This window comes from Clarias gariepinus, chromosome 4 (assembly GCF_024256425.1).
Source record: "Clarias gariepinus isolate MV-2021 ecotype Netherlands chromosome 4, CGAR_prim_01v2, whole genome shotgun sequence".
Lineage (NCBI taxonomy): Eukaryota > Metazoa > Chordata > Actinopteri > Siluriformes > Clariidae > Clarias > Clarias gariepinus.
The window spans coordinates 12,147,136-12,174,367 of record NC_071103.1 but is presented as its reverse complement, the minus strand read 5'-3'; the positions used below and the strand labels follow the sequence as shown (position 1 = coordinate 12,174,367).

The 27,232-nt window shown below is 38.8% G+C and overlaps 1 protein-coding gene across 1 annotated transcript; it reads right to left on the bottom strand.

The window, feature by feature from the left end:
• Positions 1-9,144: 9,144 nt before the first annotated feature.
• LOC128520026 (carcinoembryonic antigen-related cell adhesion molecule 5-like) lies at positions 9,145-13,246 on the bottom strand. The gene is made up of 5 exons (XM_053494037.1): positions 12,889-13,246; positions 12,324-12,644; positions 10,158-10,436; positions 9,761-10,027; positions 9,145-9,288 (listed from the first exon to the last, which is right to left on the bottom strand). Exons 1-5 carry the CDS (start codon positions 12,935-12,937, stop codon positions 9,254-9,256), a joined length of 951 nt encoding a protein of 316 aa, XP_053350012.1. The 5' UTR covers positions 12,938-13,246; the 3' UTR covers positions 9,145-9,253.
• Between the last annotated feature and the right edge of the window lie 13,986 nt (positions 13,247-27,232).

Sequence of the window (27,232 nt, the reverse complement as noted above, 5' to 3'; positions counted from 1 at the left end):
TAAAAACACATTAATGAAATCACTGCTGTAAAGTAAAAATAAAACAAATTAACCTGCACTTTACCTTTGAAAAGAATCTCGACAGAGCAGTGTTTCTGTGTAGAGCAGAGAGAAAGAGTGTGTGTGTGTGTGTCTGTGAAGGCAAAAGTAGGCGGGGTTTGTGTGTGTGAGGCACGGTGTCCAGTGACGCACGCGCGCACGCACGCACACACACACACAGCAGCCAAAGAGCAGCCTAAGCCTAGAGCAGAGAGAGAACGTGGATTTTTAACGTCTCTTATGAGACTTGCTTTTGCTTTACACGCACGCTGTACACACGCATACAGACACAAAATAAAATATGTTTTACGCGTGCACACACGTGGTCACAGTGTTATAGTAAACAGTACACGCGTGCACGGATGTTGATTATACCAGTAAGAGACGCGCGCTAAGACCCAGCAGCCTCTGCTATGTATCTTTCCTCTAACTCCGCTCGTATATTTTTTTTCTTTGCTTCGCCCTGTCTATGAGGTGCTGAACTCGCTAGCATCAGTGCGTGAGAACGAGTGTGTTTACTCCGTTCAGCGCTCAACTAAAGTTTTTATTTATTATAATCAAATGTCTCCGCGTCGTGCGACACAACGAATTGATTATGAAATTCGTTGCCAACGATTTTATTAATCGATTTTTATCAATTTTATCGATTAGTTATTGCAGCCCTATATATAATATTTCATATTATATACACACACACTCACATATATATACTGTGTATATATATATATATATATATATATATATACACAGTATAATCGTATATTCGTGTCTAATTAAATTCATAAATCCTCAAGGTAAACATTTGTGGTATTTAATAGCATTCACTGGTTATCAAGTTGATTCAATGATTACCAAAATCAAACATATCAAAGTACTGTAAGTAAGTAGGCATAATAATAAATAATGCATATTCATCGTGTTCCGGTGTTCATGCTATAATTTGGTTATGTTCACTCATGGGGTAAACAATGGTGGCATTTTAATTCAAATCCAACATTTTACTGGTTAGTGATTGGTGTAAACACTATTTTGTTCCTACAGATATTAGGAGCAACAGACATGTAGACAAAGATGTTTTATTCCACGAAGAATGTTGCCATTTGTGCGGGCAAAAAACAAAGGGTAAGAAAGCCTATTAATAATATATAGTAGTTATTTAGTTACCGATTTTTCTACTGACTTTATTTGACATTCAGATTTTGTTGTACTTGTATCCTAACTCTTTACTGTTTGTACAGCGTTCTGGAAAAGAGAACAAGTCGCCTCAAGGCACAAAAAAAAAAATGTGACCAACCGCCCGGCTCGTTAAAAAGAAAACGGTATATACAGATTTGGCCATTAAAAACGCATGTTTCGAGAAAAAGGATCCCGCGACCTGCCGCGGCTGCGCACGGCAAGCTGTAAAAATGCCCTTCATTACCTGTAGGGGGCAGTCGTGTTTCAGTCTGAAGTACTGTGTGTCTACTGAAGCTGAAAATGTGTTCTCTCTCTTAGGCACCCATTGACAGCAAGCGACGGAGCTTATAAACGTGTCGAGCTCAAACTGTAAATACTGATATGTACAGGGGTTAAAGTAAAAAAAAATCCTGAGCCTGAACTTTTTTGGGGGGGGGACTTTTTTATTTGAAGGACTTACTTCAAATATTGACAAAAATAACAAAAATAAAGTAACAAGAGCTTAAAGTGCTTAAAAAACTGCTAAACAATAGGAAGTGCTTAAAGTGCTTAAATAACAATGCAATTCCATGAGTGTAACTCGTATGTTGATTTGAAACCGACAGGCTAGTTAACGCTTTTTTGTCTTCTGCCAGCGAAATTCTGAATGACAAATCATGTCCTGCTATAAATGTGCACAAACGTATTTTTAAATCGCAGACACGGTCAGTCATCGACAACGGTGTGTCAGCTGTAACAGTTGCTCCCGGCAACGTCGTGGTAAGTTTGAGTGCACGGGCAGCGGCTCTATGACCGGAGTCTAAATCATGACAAGCAAGCACTTTCTTATCGCTGCTGGCATACAGTAGCTTCTTAGAGCAAATCGTGCAAAAACAAGCCCCGGGCTCTCTCAGTTTCTTGCACCAACTGCCAAAAGGCTCGCCATCTCTACTTTCTTCAATCCACGACCAGCACCATTTATTTTTGGGTCCTTTATCTATTTCTAGGACATCATCCCCAGGCTTCATAAACTTGCGCTCCATTTTTTTTTCTTCGACAACACTAACGTGACATTGACGTATGGGTGTCAATCATACCGTGTTACAAGGACCCGCCTTTCTCTGCTTCTGATAGGCTTGTAACGTTAGTTAAAGCTGCGTTCCTCTCATATGATTGGTAGGTGAAATAAATTGGCTCAAAAATATTAAACCACATGCGCAGGCTCTAAAATATTATAATTTTTTTCCCTCACGGCCGCACGCCAGAGATCCGGCACGGTGCCGGAATACTTTAAGCCCTGTATGTATTTATTCTTCATTTTCTTCTCGCCTTCTATGATGATACTTCGTTAACTGCGCTTTCTCCATTCAGTATTATTAGTATTAGTAGTAGTAGTGATCGGAATTTCATATTATTGTTGTTATTATTATTATTATTATTGTAACGCACCCGCGCGTGTGCAAAAAGCCTAAAACAATATTGTTTTATTGTGTTTATGTGCTTTAAATATACACTAAACAATAAACACTGCCTTTTGCAAAGTGAAAGTGAGTTGCGCGTGCGGCTTTTTGATCAAAAGGCTGATAAACGCGTGCGCAGATATGAGCAGATTTATCGATAAAACTACAGACATGAAATGAAACAAACACAAAAATATGCGCTACTCGCTGAATACAACGCGACAGGATGCAGGGCTTTGATTGCGCTTTGTCCATTCATTAGTACTGTAGTACACAAAAAAATGCTGGGTTTCTGTAAACACATCGTTGGGTTCTTTATGCTGGTTTATTGCTTTTGCTATGAATACTAAAAGTGCTACATGATTAAACTCAATGCAAAAAACAGTGTTTATGCAGTAAACCCATGGGTGAACACAATCCTTAAAAAATGTAATTAAACACGAATATATATAAGTGCCATTTTAATTCAAATCAAACATTTTAATGGATAGTGATTGGTGCATGGGCGTCAACTCGCACGTTCTGTAATATTCCATTGTCATTCATATTGACATTGTTTTAGAGTTCTTTACTAAAGCATTCTCTAGTTAGTAAGTAAGTAAGTAAGCAAGTTAGTAAGTAAGTAAGCAAATAAAAGAGAAATGAATAAATAGTTTTAAATGGTAAAGTTTCAGTACCATTTAAATGGTACTTCAGCGTAGTAAAAGTACCCTAGCATGAGTTTATATATAATGAAAATATTATGTATAAAGGAAATCTATTTTATATATTTGTGTTTAATTAAATTCTTAACATTTAATGGTTAGTGTTTGTTGCAGACATTTACACTATTTTTGAGGAAGAGATTGGCTTTTACAGGCTACTTTACACTGATCAGCAGTCGACCTCCCACCGTAACCAGCAGATCAAAGGAGCAGTTATTGGCTATGACACATAGCTTCTGAGTTAGGAGGCCAGGGTTGGTTGGTTGGTTGAAAGCATGTTTGAAGGAGAAGATAACGTCACAAACACACACACAAACTCTCTGTGCGCACACAGTTCTCATGGTATAGTTGTCTCCAATATAGAGATTTTACCTTAAAGTAATGATATAACAGACCATCACCTCCTGATATATACCCTACCTGTAGAACAGATTAGCTGTGTCTCCCCACGTTATCGATTTGTTAGAAATATGAATCCAACTACTAAAGACAGATTCACGAGTAATCTGCCGGATTAGACCGCTAAATGCAGACGATCTAGATGAAGTGACTAACAGCATGGGTACTATTTTAACCAGTACATTAGACACTGTTGCTCCCATCAGATTAAAAAAAGTTAGAAATAAAACACTTGCTCCTTGGTACAATAGTCATTCTTGCGCCCTAAAGAGAGCAACCCGTAACCTTGAGCGAAAATGGAGAAAAACTAAATTAAAAGTTTTTCGAATTGCCTTTAAAGACAGTATGTGCAGCTATAGACAGGCTCTAAAAACTGCTAGGACCGAGCATCTTAGCTAACTGATAGCAAGAAACCAAAACAATCCCAAGTTCTTATTTAGTACAGTAGCCCGCCTAACAAAACCTAAGATGCCTGCAGAGAGTACTCCACAACATTTTAGTAGAGAAGATTTTATGGACTTCTTTAATGAAAAAAATCGATAGCATAAGGAAGAAAATAACGGAACCTCTAATAGTATCTCATAATCTAGTTCAGCCTAAAGTTTCACATTTAGTTTTTCAGTGCTTTACAGGTGTAGGACAGGAAGAGCTTTATAAACTTATCACCTTAGCTAATTCAACAACGTGCCTGTTAGACCCAATCCCAACCAGATTTTCGAAAGAAGTGATGCATACGGTTGGAGAGCCACTTTTAAACATTATTAATTCTTCATTATATCTAGGTCACGTCCCTAAACCTTTCAAGTTGGCAGTTATTAAGCCGCTTCTTTAAAAATCTAATTTGGACGCAAATGAAATAACAAATTATAGACCAATTTCAAACCTCCCCTTCATATCAAAAATATTAGAAAAAGTAGTATCAGCTTAAATATGCACATTTTTGCAGGAAAACAACATCCTTAAAGAATTTCAATCAGGTTTCAGGCCCCATCATAGTACAGAAACCGCACTAGTTAAGATTGCAAACGACTTGCTTTTAGCTTCGGACCAAGGCTGCACCTCAATTCTAGTCTTGCTTGATCTTAGTGCTGCATTCGACACTATAGATTATAATATTCTCATAGATCGCTTACAAAATCACATAGGTATTCAGGGACAGGCATTAAAATGGTTTAGATCATACCTGTCTGATCGAAACCATTTTGTAGATCTAAATGGAGAACTGTCTGGTGTAATGCCAGTGAAATATGGGGTCCCACAAGGGTCAGTTTTAGGACCTCTGCTGTTCTCAATATACATGCTTCCCTTGGGTAACATCATTAGAAGACATGGTATTAGTTTCCATTGTTATGCTAATGATACCCAATTATATATCTCAACAAAACCAGACGAACTACCTAAATTGTCTAGATTAACCGAGTGTGTCCAGGACCTAAAAGATTGGATGACCAATAACTTTCTTTTACTAAACTCAGACAAGACAGAGATATTACTCATCGGCCCAAAAACCAGCACACAACAGGTTTCACAATTCAGCCTGCGTTTAGAAGGATGTACTGTTACTACTAGCTCAACAGTAAAAGACCTGAGCGTAATATTAGACAGTAACTTGTCCTTTGAAAATCATATTTCCAATATCACAAAAACAGCCTTTTTCCATCTTAGAAATATCACCAAACTTAGGAGCATCTTATCCGTATCTGATGCAGAAAAGCTAGTTCATGCATTCATGACCTCCAGACTGGACTATTGTAATGCATTACTAGGTGGTTGTCCTGCATCCTCAATAAACAAGCTTCAGTTAGTCCAAAATGCAGCCGCCAGGGTTCTCACCAGATCCAGAAAATATAATCATATAACCTCAATAGTATCATCCCTGCACTGGCTACCTGTTCAGTTTAGAATTAATTACAAAATAGTATTACTTACATACAAGGCTTTAAATGGTTTAGCTCCCACATACCTAACGCAATAATCCACCACGCTCCTTAAGATCACAAAACTGTGGACTTCTTGTAATTTCCAGAATTGGAATAGCCTTCCAGACAATGTTCAGGGCTAAGACACAGTTTCCCAGTTTAAAAGTAGACTCAAGACGCATCTCTTTAATCTGGCATACGCGTAACTCATCCCATAACCTCATACCTTAGTACATCTATCCTGAATGGCAACTACGCTAATTCTCTTCATCTGTTCTGTACTTTTCTACCCATCCCGAGGCATCCGGAGATTGTACCAGCTTCAGTAGACAAAGGCCAACCCTGCGAGGATCCTGAGGCATCCAGAGAAGGACCAGCTCCAGCTGAATTCTGCCTTATTATGGTTCGAGCTACACATCCTGCTCCTATGCTCCCAGTGATCCAGATCCCATCTGCCCTCTGCACCTACTGACTCATCCCTATGTTGAACTGGACTTCATGTTAATTTAAAGAATTTCTGTTATATTGTACTGTACTTTCAGCTGCATAACACACATGGTGTTATATCATCTCTATCTGTTATCACCCAGATGAGGATGGGTTCCCTGTTGATTCCGGTTCCTTTCAAGGTTTCTTCCTATTACCATCTCAGGGAGTTTTTCCTTGCCACTGTCGCCGTCACCCTTGGCTTGCTTATCAAAGAAATTTCATTCATTCATCTCGTAATTATCTTGACACATTTTTCTCACACATACACAATTTATTATTATTTTATATATATATATATATATATATATATATATATTTTTTTTTTTTTTATGAATTTCTTTCATCTTTGTGAAGCTGCTTTGAGACAATGACCACAATATAGCTATATAAATAAAATAAAAAAAATAAATTAAAAAAAAACCCCACACACACACACACACACAATCTCTCCGTGCAGATATACCGTGCAGGAAACAACTTCACTTCGTAATACACCCGGCCATAAATAAAAATAAATATTTAGGCCATAATGCTTTAGAATTCATCTAAAATTCATTTATCTGCGTGTATAAACCCACAGCCTTAACAAAAGGCAGCGTTTTGATCCGTGCATACACACCTACAGTACAGTATGAGACGCGCGCGCGGACACACACAACTCTCCGTGGACACACACACAATCTCTCCGTGCAGATACACCGTGCAGAAAACAACTTCGTAATACACCTGGCCATTAATTAAAACGAATATTTAGGCCTAAAAAAGATGCTTTAAAATCCATCTAAAATTCATTTATCGGTGTGTATAAACCCACGGCTCGCACTTATATAGGCTACTCGATAGATAAACTCTGGCTTTTCCAACACGCCAGCGCGCTCCAATGTGAGCCGATTTATTCAAGTCATATTTAGAGAATATATAGAGAGATAACAACCTAGAGAAAGCATAATGCGACTGTCCATACAGGAAATAAAAAGAAAGGTATAAAATCCAACTATTAAGTCTGATTTACACAGTTTGATAAATTCACACCTATCGTGAATGAAAGGTGAGAAGAGATTCCGCAGAATCTTCTGACACAGTGCTTGCTCTGAAGGACTATAGAATATAGAGAATAAGAATCATATTTATAATAAGATAATTAATTAAATAATAAAATTATATCAAATAAGAACTTTACCTAAAAGCCAGACCGACCAAATTTCTCATTTACTGCTGAAGTAGTTAAATATTCTTAGACTGTAGATACGTCGGTTACATTTTAAAAGTACAATCGCAAGTAACTTACAAACTGCATGTAATGTTGTAAAATGTAAATAAAACAGTATTAGACACAAATATATGATATGGTACTATATAAAATGAAAAAGCTCAATGAGTGCTCAAATGTAAAGCAAACGCATTTATTAATTTATTGTGTATATTTAACTTCATTCAGCCATTTAAGTTATATGGAAAATAACGTTCCTACCAGCCTACTATTATTTTCTGTTCAAATTTTTGCGTGTGCGCAAAAAGACGAATACAAAGAATACAATAGTGTATAATCTTTAATAAAGTTAGCCTAATACAATATTGTTTCTAATGCTGAAGCAAACATGATTTTGTTTAAATCTATTCTCTGAATACAACGCGACAGCGCTCTCCGTGGTGACACCCAGACCCCCCAGACCTTTTATTCACAATAGGTATGAAGTTTCCAAACCTGTTTTGCTGATGGGGAAATTCGCAGAAATGGGGGGTTTAAAACGATTTAACAAGACCGAGCAGACGTCTCTGCCTAAAATGTATTTCGCCAGCAAAACATAAAAATATTCTATATTTAATAAAACTGTATTGAAACAAAATTGTGTATTCTCCTTATTTAATATCGCTTCCGGAACATTGTTGTCCGAAAAATATGTATATGTATATGGAAGACAGTGAAACCTAAGCACAAACAGAAAGGAATAAAGGAATGTACAAAACATTAACACCTTTACCGTGTTCAAATAAATAGAGTTACTGCATTATGTTTCAAGACATCCTTAATTTCCATTTGTTTTTCCTAATTATATGTCTACAAATACTTTGATAACATACACTTATCAACTTATCCACATACACTTATCAACAAGTATCAAGAATGTGCATTTTATATGAATGTCTACATTAAAATATGAGACGCACGCACACAAACTCTCTCCGTGCATACACACATACCTGAAAAGCGCGCGTGGATACACACAAACTCTCTGTGCACGCACACACAATTCTTCCCGTGCGAAAACAACGCAAGTAGTCTATATACAGTACATGTATTTGTCTTTGGTGCATATCTGGCTGAGAATGTCTGCATTTTTATTGACAAATCGTGTGCGATTAGCAGCCTTTTGATTAAAACGCTGCTTTTTGTAAAGTGAAAGTACGAGCTGCGGGTTTCCGCACGGCAAAGAACAGCATTATTTCAGTCATAAATTCACAATCACATTCCAGCTCTTATTCCCAGCCGTGGTCAAATAGTGGATGAAATAATTATTTAATGCTGGACACAAACAACAAAAAACATGATGAAAAGCCCGAAGCACGTCATGTTTATAAAATAATATTTACTTAATATGATAAAATTTTCATGTCTTTAGATGATGGCGACACATTTTTGTGTCTACTATCACACATCATATTACCTGATTAGCCTACTATCAGGTAATTAAATTAATTACATTTTAAGACCATTTAAACAGAGGCATTGCCAGTTCTTTTATTTTTTTGTCCCTGTTAAGACATTACAAAAATTATATAAGAAACTTACTATGAATTTCAATGCATGAATTTGGGCATCTCATTTCATCCTTATGAAAATAATATGAAGCACATATACACACATTCATCATGAAAGATCTGTTGTAAAACAAAGGTAAATTCATGTTTGCTTCAGCATTGGAAACAATATTGTTTTAGGCTAAATAATTATACACAATTCTCTGTCGTACTTGGTCTGGCTTTTAGATAAAGTCCTTCCATGCGCCATCTGGCGGATATTCACTGAAGCACAACACATTTATTTAAATTCCCAAATGTTGCTTATGGCGCGCCAAATTGCGGCATCTCACGGAAAATCACGCGCAGTCTTAATGGCCACATCTGTAACAATAATATGAAATTAATGATAACCTAAATAAATTTAATATTTTTAATATATGTATACCTGGTTACAAGAAACCAAGAAATCTATCCAGAATTTGATTTTTCTTATGCTGATGTAAAGTAAATGAAGCACACTTCTGCCAAATTTAATAGCAAGAATTTTAACAACATAAAATCATACTGGACCAGGTTTAAAATCAGTCTAGTAAATGTCTACTTGAAATAGACAGCACCTATGTAAATATATAACGTTCCACAGCTTCATACTGTACATCACTGAAGATCTGTTTTTTTCTTTTCCAGATTGTCTTAAAATTATTTAGCCCTAGCGTTCTCCACATTCCACCTATAGAACTAAAAAGTGTGATTAAGCAGCCTTTTATTTAAATACAATAAATAAGGTTTTAGCTTAATTTAGTGGATCAAGCTTTTTGCTGCACATGAATTCAATAACTAAATTATAACCCACCTAGTACAGTGATGCCGATGGGTTCAGACGTGGAGTATCTCAGGCTCTGTTTGTTATGGGCCATGCAGTTGTAATTGCCGGTATAATTGCTCTGAATGTTGCTCAGTCTGAGCTCTTGGCCCATTTCACCAAGCTCTGTTCCATTCACAGCCCACTGAAACTCAGCAGCAGGACTGGAATCAGCTGAACAGGTCAATATAAGGTTTGACCCAGAGCTGTAGGAAGGTCCCACTGGAGCTGCTACAACTTTGACATTTTCTGGACCATCTGTAATGGAACAGTCCATATTTACTGCTTCAGAGCCATATTAGTCTTGTGGAGACTAAGTATATCAGGCAGGTTTGTTGAATAATAAGAGAGTGACTGTCAACAAGTCACATGATATAAAACAACTTACAGTAAATGGTGAGGCTCAATGAAGGACTCTTTGCATTGCTGAAACTGTTGGATGCTTCACATTGGTATGGACCTGTGTCACCTCTGATCACACTGGTAATGGTCAGATTGCTGTTGCTGTTTGTTAGCTGAACTCGCTCCCCTGCTGTTACCTCAGAGCTGCCATTCAGCCAAATAAATGAAAGAGACGAGCCAGACGCAGAGCAGACGAGACTTACAGTGCTGTTAAACTCAACCAGCTTTGTGTTACTTTGTGTTATGGTAACACTAGAGGCTGGCACTGGGGATTAAAAAATAATACATGGTTCAGGTGGACACAGTACAAATATGATCTGAATACTAATTGTGATAACATAAGCATAATCACTGTACCATATCTTTTAGCTGGCATGATTTTAGACAGTAATCACTATTTCATTCAACAATACTGACAAAGATAAAACTGAAATGTAAAAAAATTATGTTTTAATGTAAAAATGTATGTTGAAAGCAGAGGTGTCAAGTAATAAATACTTCGTTACCTTCCTTAAGTATAAATTTTGGGTATCTACCGTATACTTTACTGGAGTAATGGAGCGAATTTGATTGTGGTTAGATGAGAAGTATAAACATACCATTCCGACACCCTATTGGTTGGTACGCGATCCATCGCACCTGCACATGACGTCACGTCACACACTCCAGCAAGGACGTTTGAATAAAATCGCATTTTTGGTTGATAAGGTTGTGATAAGTAGATGAAGATGTTCATGATAAAGACTCAAGATACGAGCGAAATGTCACAACCAAGCACCAGCGAGGAAGGTAACAGAAATTATATATGTATATATATATATATATATATATATATATATATATATTTTTTTTTTTTTTTTTTGATCAATCACTTGGATTATTTGGAGCACTAATGTTTATTGTAGACAACCATACAAGGGTAATTGTTACTAAGCCTGCCCTGGGTACACTAATTTTCTTGTATGTTGCCCCCACAGATTCCTGCAGCTAAGCTTGGATGTACATTTACATTCCAATAAAGGTTATCGATGACATGTGTCTGAAGTTTGACTTTTTGCACCATTAAAATATTTATAGGCAACTAGTTATCATATCTTCTTCTCCATAAAACATGTTAATGCTCAGTGGTACACATATATGGTTCTTTAATGTATTTGCATTGTACTAAAATGCATTCCTTTTTAAATGGCCATATACAGTATCCCAAACCACTATGGCCGTTAAAAAATACAACAAAAAAAACAACAACACATTTTTCTTTTTTTTTATGAGGTGTTGGTGCAGTATACAGTATAGGCCCGAGGCCCAGCCTAAGCTTTTATCCTTATTGCTTTTTTCCCCCTCACGTTACTTTTACTTTTATACTTTAAGTAGTTTTGAAACCAGTACTTTTACACTTTTACTTAAGTAAAAAGCTTGAGTTGATACTTTAACTTCTAAAGAAGTCTTTTTAAACCTATAATATCTATACTTCTACCCAAGTAATGAACGTGAATACTTTTGACACCACTTGTTGAAAGAAAATAAATTAAATTAAAAACCCCTCCTGCCAGCTGACCCTTACAACAGTCAATCTGATATTATAGAACTACTGATTTTTATGTGGGCACCAGTCACCGGTGTTAAGCTATCAATCATTAAGCTCTCAAAAGGGGGGGATTTTACTTTACTATAGCAGTAATGCAGTATGGAAGTCGATCAAGCAAATAGGACAATAACACAACTGTTGTAGCCCACTGGTTGTGTATCACTTTATTTATAATATAATCATTAGAGAAATCTGTTACCAAAGTGATTCTAACGTTCTACAGTTTCTGTATTTTTATAGTTTTCTGTTTGCCATAAAATTTATATTGAGTTTTCTGCTTTTAATTTAAATACAATGTTAAATGTTGTATCAATGTTAAATCAAATTAAACAACTGAATTAAATAACACTTTGTTTTGAATCAGCTGAAACATCCAATGCATGTTTACCATCTACTGCTTGATTAGAATAGTAATGAAAATGCACTTCAATTTGAAAGATGAATATTCAGATTCAGCTGATGATATGATGGAGTTTCAATTAATAATAATAATAATAATGATAATAATATTAATAATAATAAACCTTCCTGCAGTTTTATAAAAAGACAGTTTTGTTTACTCACCAAGCACCTGCAGTGAGGTCACATTTGTGAAAGACTTTTCAGTAGTGTCTACAGACAGAGTGTATAGTCCAGTATCACTCTCAGTCAGGGTCCTGAGTTCCAGAGCTAAAGTCTTAGTGTCCAGATGAACTCTGTCAGTGTACTGTGGTTGTATTGTAATACTATCAGGAGGTCCAGCAAGAATGATGATGTCTGTGTTAAAGCTCCATTTGATATAAATATGTGTGGTATCAGGAATACTGATTGGGGTAATCACCACATTCTCCCCAACTGCTTTATTTATTCCCTCAGGTAATATCAGCTCTCGGCCAAAACATACTCCTGTGTGAAGAAATAAATATGACAGGCACAAAAAAACAAAATAAAAACCTTACATATAATGCAACAATAACAACAACAATAAGAAGAAGAGGAGAAGGATGAAGACAGGACACAGGTAGGTAGAGAGACTTTGTAGCTTTGACTTTAGACTTTGTTGTTTAATTATTTTTTAATACTGAAAAAATGCCCGCTACATTTACTAATCTATTATTTTTCATAACTATACGCGTATTATAGTGCTCACCTGTGCATGTCAGCAGAACAAGAGTGCAACATACAACGTGTAAATCCATCAGGAAAGATCCGGAGCTCCACCGCCGCTTCTCAGTAAGTTAAGTGTCTATACAGAGAGATTTGTACTGATGTGACCCGAAATGAAGAGAACAGTGTCGATTAAACCGAGTTAGAAAGCAAACGGCTGGAGAAGTGAACAGAGTGAGCACACGAGTGGGCAGGTCTGTAAGCAGGTCAATAAAACACACAGTCTACAGGAAAAGTACTAGAGTAATTATCTACCGGTTTTATCTCAGATCGTCACATTCAGGTTCCGCCCTTTAGCACGTTATAGTTGTTTCACTAACAAGATGGAGAAATCGGCTGGTTATAATTATAATACAATACTGTACGCATGGCATACAATAAGACAACAGCAATACTACTACGAGTAGTAATAAAAATAATTTTAAAAAATAATGAAAGAATTTAAAATATTCATGAAATGGACCATCCATACAGTCACAGTGGGACACAAATTATAATAAATATATAGTATAAAAATATAAATATAAAAAAGTTATATAGTTATATATATATATATAAACAGAAATTAATTTAATTAGTAAGTCTTATTATATCTTTAGTATGTATGTATGTCTTTTAGTTCTTTATAATCCAGGTAACTACTGGTCTCTGAATCTACCCAAAAATCCCCGGGACCTACGTCATTTCTTGTAAATAGCCACAAGGGGGTGACAAACAGCCATTAACATTATCTATATATACTAAACACAAAAAACAAAATTTAAATATAATAAAAATACATTTATTAACATTAACAGACATTAATTACTGTACACAAGAATTTTGGTGACAGCAATTCTAAATGCTAAGGCTGATTGGCAAGTGGTGGTCAGATGAGGATCAAAAGCTACTGAGTTTTTTTTTTCCAAGACATTTTTATGTTAATAGCAATTACTTACTCACTCACTCACTCACCGTCTATATACCACTTTATCCTGTATCCAGGGTCGCTGGGGGCCTGGAGCCTATCCGAGGAGACTTAGGGCACAAGTCAGGGTACACCCTGGACAGGGTGCCAATCAGCTAGCTTTTGAAACAGGGGAAGCTCATATTAGGCCTTGATCATAATATTCATTATGTTACTTGTACGTAAATTCTGCCCTCCGTTCCTTTTGCAGGAAATGGTCTGTGACCCTGTCGTACCAATTGCCATCTTTTTCAGGGACTTAACCAGTTTCCTCTCAATGGCCAGGAGAGCAAGGTTGCTCAAACAATCTTGGCCCATCGTGTTGCGGGTGAATGACTTGACCAGTTTTAAACAGGAGAAGCTCCTCTCTACACCTGCTGATGTAGCACCAATTGTTGCCACTAACAACAACAGCTTGTATAGCTGAGGCATTGCACTATTCAACTCCATGTCTCAAATCACACAGCTTACCCCTGCTCCTGTAAGTCATGATCGGAATATAGTACTTGAAGTTCAGATCGCAGTCTCCCTGAGTCAAAGAAATGGCCATAACTTTTCAGCACACTTTCAAATGCCTCCTCTGGAAACACTTGTCTCATTTCATCAAATTTCCCTGGATTGACTAATCCTAAGAAGCTCATGCTTTTAAAATTTGAAAAACGCTGAGAAATCTGCTCCATGAGATTGTCTATGATGGCCATGTACAAATTCCTGTAGCAGTCCTGGGGATCCTGTAATTGTGACAGACAGCGCTTTTTAATAGGTTTATTTGAAGGTCTGATGTGAGATTTGCTGCTTTTGAATAAACTGCTTGATAAGCCTCCTATGACCTCTTCTCCTTGACAAAAGCAAGGAGAGATCCAATTCTTTTTTTGCAGTAAAGAACATCCATAGCTCTTTGCTGAACAATATCAAAAACAACATCTGTCTCAGAGAATATTTGTTCATATGTGTACAACATGAACACAAACTCAAAATCCTCCAGTTTTATTATGAAGCCTTTGGCAGCATCTAATGTGTCATCATTCATGCTCTCATCCTGGGTAATCTTGTCAAAAGTCTGCAGGAGGCCATCATAATTGTTTGCCAATTGTTAGTGCTCACTATCCGTGATGTGAAATTCCATCGAGTAGGAGCATTTCTGGGCAATCTTGAAGACCCTGCAGACTCAAGAAAGACATCCTTTTTGTGGACTTTGAAAAAAAGGTGGTGAACCCAGAGAGAGATGCAAAAAATATTCTTGACTCAGGCAAGCATTTAGCACCCTGGGACAACACCAGGTTCAGTTTGTGTGCATTGTCATGCACAAACACTGCACTAGGGGCTATTACTTTAACTTTGGCCTGTAGGCCGTTGAGAGATGAAGCAAAGACAGCAGCCCCATCGTAGGTTTGTGCCACAAGTTTTTCTCTAAAACTGTAGCCCTACATGGTCTCATTTAAAACTTTAAACACAGACTGAGCATCTCGACCCCCTGACACATCCAAAAATCCAATGAAGCACTTTTGAATTTTACCTGCACTATCCACATATCTAACAATGACAGACAGTTGGGCATGGCAAGATATGTCAGTTGCTTCATCCACCTGCCATGCAAAAAAAGGAGCAGTCTGAATTTCACCTTTTATATAATCAGAAACAGTGGCTGCGAGAGCTGAGATCAAGTCATTTTGGATTGAGTGGGACATCCCAGAAAACACAGCTAATGACTGAAATTGTGTGGCCAAGACATAGAGTCATATTTAGCTAATGTTTCTGTAAATTCCCTGTAATTCCCCTTATTTGCTGATTCACTACTCTCATCATGCCCCCTGAATGCCAGCTCCTGATGGCCAAGCAAGCAAGTCACATCAATTAGACGGTTTAGGAAGGCCCTGTTTGTTTGTTTTTTTGACTGTTTCATTATGTTTTGCCACCTGAATGCGAAGACCTTCCTTGATTGCATGTTTAAACCTGACCCTGCCCAGACAACTTAACCTTGCACATGAACTCACATGTTCTTTGCCCTTTTCATGCCTTTTGTATGCCCTGTCAAAGTTAAACAGATCCTCAAAACCCACGTTTGACCAAACACATCCCATTCCCTGAGAAGGTTTCGTCAAGAGCCATGGCCAACAGTACATTTTCTTTGTCACAGCACTTCCAGTCAGCCAGTTTACCTTGTCATACCAGGAGAGCTGAAAAGACCTGTTATTTTTTCCTGATTTTTGCACCAGATCAATCTTGGGCATTGGTCGGCCCTGCCGTTTAATTCTGAGTCTCTTCTCGTAAGGAAGACTACTAAATGGTTTTGTTTTGCCAAAAGCAGGTCAACAATATTAGCACTGTCTGCGTCTGCCATTATGCACACCTTGATAGCTGGCTAGTTTCCCCTTCCACAAGCTACTTTAATTATATGAACAAACTAACTTTACAATGCTGAAACAAGGAGCAAAGTCAAGAACGCTATAATACGTTTTTTTTATTATTTAAAGAATGATTTGTACAAACAAATATCACCATATTTGTATAAAAAAATTTTGCTGGTTTATATCACCAGCAAACAATACAGAATCTCTGTAGCGCTGATGTATACTTAAGACATGCTGTCAATCAAAAAAGGGGTTCCGCACTATAAACAGCTCCTCCTCATCATGCAGCAGCCCAGCGTCCTGGCCCGCCCACTGCTCCATTCACTCCCAGAGAAGCTGAGCTTCCCTGGAAGTGACGATTTTGGTGCATTTATCCAATTACCGTCCAGCTTTTCTGCAGTAAAAAAAAAGCTCCTTTGTGCTTGCCCATAGAGATCCAGTGAAGCTGGGCTTCAGGAGGGTTTTTCAACAAGAAACTCGCGTCAAACAATCTACAATAAATACCTGATTCTAAATGAGCTAGTCATTAAGTTGAATGTGTTCTAGCGCACTTTTATTAAAACCAATATAAATACGACAGTGTCTTAGAGCAGCCACCACTGGAGCCAATCCATCTCAGGGCACATACTGTACACATACACACTCTTAAAACTTAGTTTTGAGAGAGAGAGAGAGAGAGAGAGAGAGAGAGCAATAATCGAACAACCTGCTTCATGTCAAAAACCTTGGTCCCAGGAACTTCTTTAATTGCTAAAACATGTGGAAATGACTGAGTGAGGGTAGGACTGTATGGGGATGTGGCTATACTGTAGTTCTCAGCCCAGTATCTGTAATGTGCAAGTGGTGTTTGTAAAGGGTTGTGTGTACAGTTCCACAATTTCCATTGCTTTGGTTAGTTGACCTAAAATATTTAAACTCCTTTACCTTCTGGGTCCGTGCAACTGAACCTTTCCACCATCCTCTGGCATTGCCTCTTCTCTCCAGTGCATCCCTCCACCTCTCTAGACTCATCACAACCTGCTTCCTGCTCTCGCTGTTGATCACAATATCATCCACAAACACCATAGTCCATGGGGACGCTTGTCTAAACTCATCTGTCAACCTGTTTATCACCACATACCTACAGTACGGCTCACCTCACCTTTGTAACGCTGTCCTTGTACATATCTACAGTGGTGTGAAAAACTATTTGCCCCCTTCCTGATTTCTTATTCTTTTGCATGTTTGTCACACAAAATGTTTCTGATCATCAAACTCATTTAACTATTAGTCAAAGATAACATAATTGAACACAAAATGCAGTTTTTAAATGATAGTTTTTATTACTTAGGGAGAAAAAAAAATCCAAACCTACATGGCCCTGTGTGAAAAAGTCATTGCCCCCCTTGTTAAAAAATAACTTAACTGTGGTTTATTCAATTCAATTCAATTTTATTTGTATAGCACTTTTAGCGATTTTCATTGCCGCAAAGCAGCTTTACACAGTCAAAAGAATTATTTAAGTTTGTATGAAATGTGAATTTGTATGAATCAAAATGGTCAGTTTGTCCCTGGTGAGCAAGCCGAGGGCGACAGTGGCAAGGAAAAACTCCCTGAGATGGTAATAGGAAGAAACCTTGAGAGGAACCAGACTCAACAGGGAACCCATCCTCATTTGGGTGAAACAGAAAGCAGTAAATAATCTGCATTTATACAGTGTGTTAGGTGGAAGGCAGTTCAGCTATAATAGCTGATGTTAATTGATGTTAATATGGAGTCCAGGTAGTTATTGAAGACCCAGGTAGACTTGTAAGAAGTTCCAGTCCTGAACTATCGAACTGTCAAGTCCCCAGAGAAACAGTTGCCAACACCAGTCAGGTAGAGAGAATCATCCCCAGACACCAGACGCAGCCCAGAGAGACACACGGGGCATCCATGTGACTAGATCTTCAGCCAGAAGCGGAGCACCAGGATGGGTCAGACAGGTCCGGAGGGCAGAGGGAGTCTGGATCACTGGCAGCTCAGGAACGACATGTGTAGCTCGACAGAGAGAGAGAGAAAGAGTGAAAGGGGGAGACAGAAGGAGAGAGGAAAGAGAAAGAGGGGGGGGTGGGAAGAGAAGAAGAGGAGAGATGGCAGTTAGGTATGGTCACAGTCACACAATGTACAGTGGTTAATCAATCGGAATGTAGGTCCTACCGTCGCCGCGCTCGGCGGTACCGTTTGGCTTTGTGCGTTTGCTGGCTTTTACCGTTGAGTGGCGCTATATAACTACAGGCTGACGCCTCACGCCTTAGTTCATTCTCTGCTGGATTAATGAGACACAGAGTTTTAGAACTGCACGTAGTAGCGGATAAAATCAAGTAAAACATTGTAGTTAAACAAATTTATAATCACAGAACTAAAATGACGATACAAATGTAGAATTTAAACTAAATTAAATCTTATTAGGATCAAATTTAAACAAAATAAATGTTAACACAGTGAGCCTTTAAATTTTATCACGTGTAATACCGCGGTGAAGTTGGTTTGACGTTGGATATTAGAGCTCCGGCGACCAGATTTGTAGCGGCGATTCGCTGATTTGTAGCGAGGATTCGCTAACAGAGTCCGGCGAAAGCACGTCGCCTACTGCGCGAGTTAGGGACCGTCTGCAAATTACTGTCCGACTGAAATACGGATAATATTAATATTATAAACATTGATATTTAAAACAAATAAACAAATTATTGCTTCAAAATCTAATCTAAAATGTGTGTCCACTTGTCCTGCAAAAGGCACAACCTTTTTATTTCAATATTATGACTTTTCATTTTGATTAACAATTAATATGTACTAATTCTGCATTTTACTTCAATAACTTCCAGGTCATGTGACATATTGCCTCAAAATCCATTCTAAAATGTGTGTCCACCTGTCCTGCAGAGGGCACAACCTTTTTTTGTCAATATTATCACTTTTCATTTTTATTAATAATTCATATTCAATAATTCAGCATTTTTCTTCAATACCTTCCAGGCTATGTGACCTATCTATTCCAAAATGTGTGTCCACCTGTCCTGCAGAGGGCACAAACTTTTTTTTGTCAATATTATCACTTTTCATTTTTATTTATAATTAATATTCAATAATTCTGCATTTTTCTTCAATACCTTCCAGGCTATGTGACCTATTGCCTTAAAATCTATTCCAAAATGTGTGTCCACCTGTCCTGCAGAGGGCACAACCTTTTTTTGTCAATATTTTCACTTTGCATATTTATTAATAATTAATATTCAATAATTCTGCATTTTACTTTAATACCTTCTAGGTCATGTGACCTATTGACTCAAAATCCATTCTAAAATGTGTGTCTACCTGTCCTGCAGAGGGCACAACCTTTTTTTGTCAATATTAACACTTTTCATGTTTATTAATAATTCATATTCAATAATTCAGCATTTTTCTTCAATACCTTCCAGGTCATGTGACCTATTGACTCAAAATCCATTCTAAAAATGTGTGTCCACCTGTCCTGCAGAGTGCACACCCTTTTTTTGTCAATATTAACACTTTGCATATTTATTAATAATCAATATGTAATAATTCAGCATTTTACTTCAATACCTTCCAGGTCATGTGACCTATTGACTCAAAATCTATTCTAAAATGTGTGTCTATCTGTCCTGCAGAGGGCACAACCTTTTTTTGCCAATATTTTTACTTTGCATATTTATTAATAATTAATATTCAATAATTCTGCATTTTACTTCAATACCTTCCAGGTCATGTGACCTATTGACTCAAAATCCATTCTAAAATGTGTGTCTACCTGTCCTGCAGAGGGCACAACCTTTTTTTGTCAATATTATCACTTTTCATGTTTATTTATAATTCATATTCAATAATTCAGCATTTTTCTTCAATACCTTCAAGGTCATGTGACCTATTGACTCAAAATCCATTCTAAAATGTGTGTCCACCTGTCCTGCAGAGTGCACAACCTTTTTTTGTCAATATTAACACTTTGCATATTTATTAATAATCAATATGTAATAATTCAGCATTTTACTTCAATACCTTCCAGGTCATGTGACCTATTGACTCAAAATCTATTCTAAAATGTGTGTCTATCTGTCCTGCAGAGGGCACAACCTTTTTTTGCCAATATTTTTACTTTGCATATTTATTAATAATTAATATTCAATAATTCTGCATTTTACTTCAATACCTTCCAGGTCATGTGACCTATTGACTCAAAATCCATTCTAAAATGTGTGTCTACCTGTCCTGCAGAGTGCACAACCTTTTTTTGTCAATATTATCACTTTTCATTTTTATTAATAATTAATATTCAATAATTCTGCATTTTTCTTCCGTACCGTTCAGGTCATAAGACCTATTCCCTCAAAATCTATTTTATAAGGTGTGTCCACCTGTCTTGCAGAGGGCACAAACTTTTTTTGTCAATATTATCACTTTTTTCATTTTTATTTATAATTAATATTCAATAATTCTGCATTTTTCTTCAATACCGTTCAGGTCATAAGACCTATTGCCTCAAAATCTATTTTATAAGGGGTGTCCATCTGTCCTGCAGAGGGCACAACCTTTTTTTGTCAATATTGTCACTTTTCATTTTTATTAATAATTCATATTCAATAATTCAGCATTTTTCTTCAATACCTTCCAGGTCATGTGACCTATTGACTCAAAATCCATTCTAAAATGTGTGTCCACCTGTCCTGCAGAGTGCACAACCTTTTTTGGTAATTAAAAAATCACTTTGCATATTTATGTGTCATATTTTTTTTGTCAGTGATTATAAGCAATATTTGTTGTTGTTGATTTTTTTTCTTTCCATCGTTTTACTTTGAATAAATTTTTGCAACACACATTTTCTTTGGAAATATATGCAGTAATTAAAATATATGCAGTAATTGGACAATTAAATACACTCTACTATATAGGCACGATATCAGTTTTGTAAACTGTTTATAGTATATGTTCTTCATTTGTGGATTATTTGCACACTCATTGTGGACTGTTTTAAGTAAATATTTAAAAATATTTTTAAAAAATAATTAAAAATATTTTTATTTTGTTGTTATATTACAAATATACTTTTTTATCTTCTCCCCTCAATCCAGCTTAAAATTGCAACTTGAAATGCAACCACGGGGGGGCGCAATCCAGTGTCTTCTTGTGCCAGTCCCAAGTCTGGATAAATGCAGAGGGTTGTGTCAGGAAGGGCATCCGACGTAAAACATTTGCCAAATTTGACCAAACATTAAAAAATGGGGTGACTCACCCGTGGATTGATGGGGAGTGGTGTTATAACAAAAGAGGACCTGCGGCAAACATGCTACCCAGTCTCTCTTCCGAGAAGCTGGTAACGCCCGCAGTAGATTGTGCAGAGTGCGGTTAAAGCGCTCACACTGGCCGTTCCCAGTCGGGTGGTACGGTGTTGTGCGAGACTTTTGTACCATATACAGGTCACAAAGCTGCTGGATTAACACCGATTCGAAATTCCGCCCCTGATCCGAATGGAGACGACTTGGTACACCGAACTTATAAAACCACTCTGTGATCAAGACTTGCGCCACGGTAGCAGCCCGCTGGTCACGTGTCGGCACAGCAAGGGTATATTTACTAAAAACATCAGTCATCACCAGCACATTCTCAAACCCTGAACTAGAAGGCTCCAACAACGTGAAGTCAACAGCCAGAATTTCATTTGGCCTAGAGGCCAACAGATGGCCCATAAAACTTTTAACCAAGGGCCGTGTATCTTTGCTAGACTGGCACCGCTCACACTCCTGACACCAACCTGCAATATCAGCTGACATACCTGGCCAATAACACCGCTGGCGCACCAACTCTGCAGTGCGCTCTACCCCCTGATGTCCGTGTTCCTGGTGCAATTGAGAAAGAATCTCAGATTTTAATACCACAGGCAATAGTAACTGTAGAGCTTCCTCCCCCCCATTGGGAGAATAAACTCTACAATAAAGTACACCATCCTGCTCTACCAACCGTTCCCATTGACGCAACAAAGTCAGGGCCCTAGTGGACATCTGCTGCCGCTCCTCTGGCCTAGGACGAGCCTTACGCCTCCAAAAGGGCAAAACCTCAGATATAATGGGATCTGCCTCCTGCAAAAACCCCACATCACCTAATGAGTAACCAGGGAAAGTGGTAATCATTGCCTGCTTTGCCTCCACCGATACTGCTTCCAAAACCTGCTGCAATGGCTTGGGCACCTCGCTCCCTGGAAGTAATCCACCCAGCACCCCACTCTCCGGAGTGTTCTGTCGAGAAAGAGCATCAGCATTTTTATTACTTTTCCCAGACCGATAACGAATGTCAAAATCAAACACAGCAAGCTGAGCAGCCCACCGCTGTTCTGTGGCCCCAAGCTTCGCTGTAAACAGATGACTAAGAGGATTATTATCAGTAAACACCACACATCGACTTCCCAAAAGGTACTCCCTAAACTTTTCAGTCATCGCCCACTTTAGTGCCAAAAACTCCAATTTCATAGAGCTGTAATTTGACAAATTACGCTCGGTAGGTCTCAAACCACGGCTGGCGTACGCAACAGGTCTGACCTTACCTCCTTGTTCCTGAGAAAGGACTGCTCCCAGTCCCCCATAGCTGGCATCCACTTCCAAAATAAATGGAATAGAAAAATCCGCACACGCCAATACCGGAGCGGTGGTAAGCCTTACCTTCAACTCCTCAAAGCCTGTTTAACACTGCTCACTCCAGGCCTCCACAAATTTCAACCCTGCACGTTTCTTCGGCAGGACCTTAGTTCCAGAGAACTTGGCTACCATCCTATGCAGAGGGGCTGCAATTTTAGCAAAGCCGCTAGCAGCCACTAGCCAAATCCAGTGTAGAAAACCAACGAGCACCAGTCAACATATCCAATGACTCCTCAATGCGCGGCAATGGAAACGCATCCTTCCTAGTTTTGGAGTTTAACTGACGATAGTCCACACACATGCGCAGACTACCATCCTTCTTTTTGACAAGCACTATTGGGGAAGCATAGGGGCTACAACTATCCCTAATGACCTGGGTCTCGAGTAACTGATTAATGTGTGCCCTCACCACCTCATACTCAGAGGGAGGAATACGCCGATACCGTTGTCGAATGGGGGTGTCATCAAGAAGAGGAATATTATGAGAGAGCAAATCAGTACAGCCAACATCGCCCTCAAACGCAGAAAATACCGATTGGTAGTTTAGTAGCAACGTCCTAACCTTACTCTGCTCATCACTTGACAGACCTGCCAAATCTAAAGCCTCAATCTGCTTTTGCACAGATGAGATCTCCACTTGAGAGTTAATGGAACAAACAGTCCCGGGGCATGGCCTGACCTCCGAAACGCCTGGAGGCAAGCTAATCACATGCACACTCGACAATGTGCCAATCACCCGCCGAGGAAATAAAAGAGCCTCAGTAGTACCTACATTGATAACTGGTATGTACACAGTTCCCCTACTCACCGTAACCAAAGCTGGAGAAATCAACAGCCCCACGGGGAGCCCAACGTCAGGGGGCTCAAGAAATGCAACCTTCCCAGAGAAGGAGTCCGAACAAGTGGCCGCCACCAACTTCATTACACCCCCAGGAATGCGAGTGGCTCGAGGGCCACGCACCTTCACCTTGCCTACACTCTCACCAGGAGGCTGAACACTTACCTGGTGACAATACTGCAATGCTTGGAACACAGCTTTAGGAGCACTAGACACAGGTGAAGAATGAAATAAGGAAAGTCCATGCTGTCCAAAAAGCTCCTGGTAGCATCGGCTCAACACATTCATGCCCAAAACACCCGGGGCCTGAGCACACACACCACCAGGAGGATCCCGAACCACCAATATGCCGCATTTCGAAACCATTTTACCACACAGTTCAACATCCAATTCGATATACTCCCAAATAGGGAATAGACAATCCATTGGCCGCCTTAAGCTGTAGCCAATGACAAGACCGAAGATGCTCCTGGCCCCATGGCTCAAAGTATTCCCGGAAACAACTTTCAGTAATGGTGGACACCATAGACCCGGTATCCACTAAACATGAAACAGACACACCACTCATTGACACAGCCAAATATGGGCATGATGACATTAAAGTCGACACGGGGCCAACACTGCCCAAAAGGTCTGAGCCGCCATTTTCCCCAACCGAATTGTGACTCAGCAATTCGGCGGGAATCAGTTTTCCGACGATGAACCGGAACGAGACTGTCTACTATTTCCCACCTCACGTGTAGTAGTTGAGGGTCGTAAAGAAGAGGGAGAACCACGCTCATAATTGCACTCTCTAGCAAAATGGCCAGGGTTCTGACACTTCCTGCATATCACTGAGGTACTACGAAAGGGGCGGGTCCGGAGAGACTGATCCTGTAATTTGGTTATACTTTGAGTAAGCTGAGCTAACTGTTGCTGCTGTAGTTTGAACATCTCTCTGAGCTCACACATTTCAGACTGCTGAAACGGATGATCCTCTCCCGAACCACTTTGGACCCCATATTGGAACCCATGTGCGACGGGAACCGAATGGCTACGACCTCTGGCCCCTCCTGGTGTGCCCTCACGCTCCCACCTAATAGCTTCGCCACGAACATCTAGTAAGGTAGCAGAAGGTTGACGGCGAACAAATTGTTTTAACTCACGGCGAAGGGTGCAATCCAAGACATGCTCAACAAATTGATCACGCAACACCACTTCGGAATTTAACATCACCTCGGGCGACTGTCGTCTAACCCTTTCTAAAAGAGCCCTTAAAGCAAGAGAGAACTCCAACAACGTCTCGCCATCCTGCTGCTTTCGAGAAAAGAAGGCTTCCTGCAACGCGATATATGATTGCGAACACCCGTAAACATCCTGTAATGCCGCAATAACTTTAACCGGATCCTCATGTTCTTCTCTCGACCGATATTTAATCTCTTCACGCGCTTCTCCCTCTAAATGATTAAACAAAAAGAGGGATTGGTCTACGACCGACAGATGACGGGCCTGCATACACGCCTGTACTTCTTCAACCCACTCATTAATCCCTATCCCGGATCGACCATTAAATTTTGGGCACTGCCTATCCCTCTGTATAAAAACCAAACGCTCGGTTAAAACAGAGCCAGCACCAACAGGTGGGGCTACAGATGGAGTCACCGATGGACCAGGTAAATCAGACTCATTACTACGACTGGGCAAACCAACCCCTTCTATCTCCTGTCTCAGCTTGAAATTATCAGCCCTTAACTGAGCTACTAACTCCCTCAATTCCTGCAGCTCCTCCTCCATGACAAATAAAAATATATAACAGGAGAGTACTCGAAAAGATCTTACCACCCTTCAGGAGACTCCTAAAAAAGAAAAAGAATTATTTACCCACTAACCAGCACTACTGTTTTGCTCCAGTCTACCAAGGAAAAGAAAAACAATGTATAAATAAAAAAAAATTATAATCCACGTCCCTAGTTACAAGTTGAGAGGATCCTGCCGATTACGCCAGAATGTGGCGGTGTGGTGGGTGTCTTTTCTCTATGTCGGGAAATTTAAACAGAAAATTCCTTTAGACCAACATTAAAAGACTAAATTACCGATTACGCCACCCAGGATTGGTTACCTGGGAAAAGTTTAAGACACGCAGGTTTGAATCTCTCAGTGAGAACACAGGGACATGGATACAAAAATACAAATTTTTATTTATACAGGAAATTTCCAGATCACGCAATATCAAAATGACCGTTGAAACAGATTAAAACATCCCCAGGAAAGAAAAGAAATTGGAGCTGGGAGATTAACCATTGAGAGGCAGGCTAGGTACAGGACTACACTCCTTCACGACGATAAATAACCACACGTGCACCAACCTCACACTAGTGAAAATGTAGTACCACTCTACACTTGGTAAACATGCACACCACTCTATAAGCAGCTAGCCTGCCTTCTCTCCATTCCCAGCTCCTAAAAAGAAAAACAAATTTAATTGTAGGTGCATGTTATTCACAAGTTCTGACGCGTGTCTTTAGTTACACAGTGTCACTGACGACATCAGACGTTTCGTTGATTTCTTTGTCTCTCGTTTATTTTCAACATCAAAAACAACGGTTGTTACAGTTTCTTGCATAAATCCACTGTAGTCACGACAAGTCGCTTGCTGTGTTCTGTAGCTTCGATAGATTACAGTTACAACAACTTATTTTACTGTATTCCTTTTAGCTTACTGTCTCACGTTATCACGGTCAAAAGCTTGTGTGCTCCAAACCTTTCTGTATCCTTCCGTGTCTTAACAACAACTACAACTAACGTGCGTGATAGACATGGAACTGCATAACTGTGGGATGATGTCACAGAACAACCCATGAAGTGATGTCACAATACAAATTATATTTATGATACTTAATGCTTAATGCTTAACTAATAAACTGAAATAAGATAAACATAACAACAAATCACAAGAATGAAATATGGCCCTTACATTTCCAGCCCCTAATTGACAGGCAGGAAGACTGACAATTACACACATTTTTTTGTTTTGTTGTTTTTTTTTTTTTTTACAATTGGGCCACAACATTTACTATTGGATTAAAATTTGAATTAACTTTCTTAACACTTTAGAATTAACTTTCTTAACACTTTAAACATTTTTTAACGGTTTAACTTAAGGTATTCATATTGCTGCGTACCAAATGAAAGGAACATGACTACTTCATAAGGTAATTAACAGTCCATTTCACATATCAGGCACAGCTTATCGATGGGTCTTTCCAGGGTACTGGTTTTAGTTTTGACCAGTACACGTCTCTCAAGTCCTTTTTTATCAGGGAACACTTTCGTGATCCGTCCGACGACCCATGAATTTCTTGGAGAAGACTCATCAATTATTAGAACTACGTCTCCAATCGAGAGGTTTTTTCTCACCTGAGACCATTTTTGGCGCTCCTGAAGCAAGGGCAAGTATTCACGCACCCATCGCTTCCAGAATAGGTCGGCAAGATACTGAATTTGCTTCCACTTGCGACGTGCGTAAGTGTCCTCTTTTTTGAAAAGAC

What these genes read in the sequence shown, in the direction of transcription:
- LOC128520026 (XM_053494037.1), bottom strand. Translation starts at nt 12,937, where the DNA reads ATGGATTTACACGTTGTATGTTGCACTCTTGTTCTGCTGACATGCACA. An exon ending in GACCTCACTGCAGGTGCTTG is followed by an intron (nt 10,437 to 12,323) that starts GTGAGTAAACAA and finishes TTTAATCCCCAG; the next exon opens with TGCCAGCCTCTAGTGTTACC. An exon ending in CATCGGCATCACTGTACTAG is followed by an intron (nt 9,289 to 9,760) that starts GTGGGTTATAAT and finishes TTATTGTTACAG; the next exon opens with ATGTGGCCATTAAGACTGCG.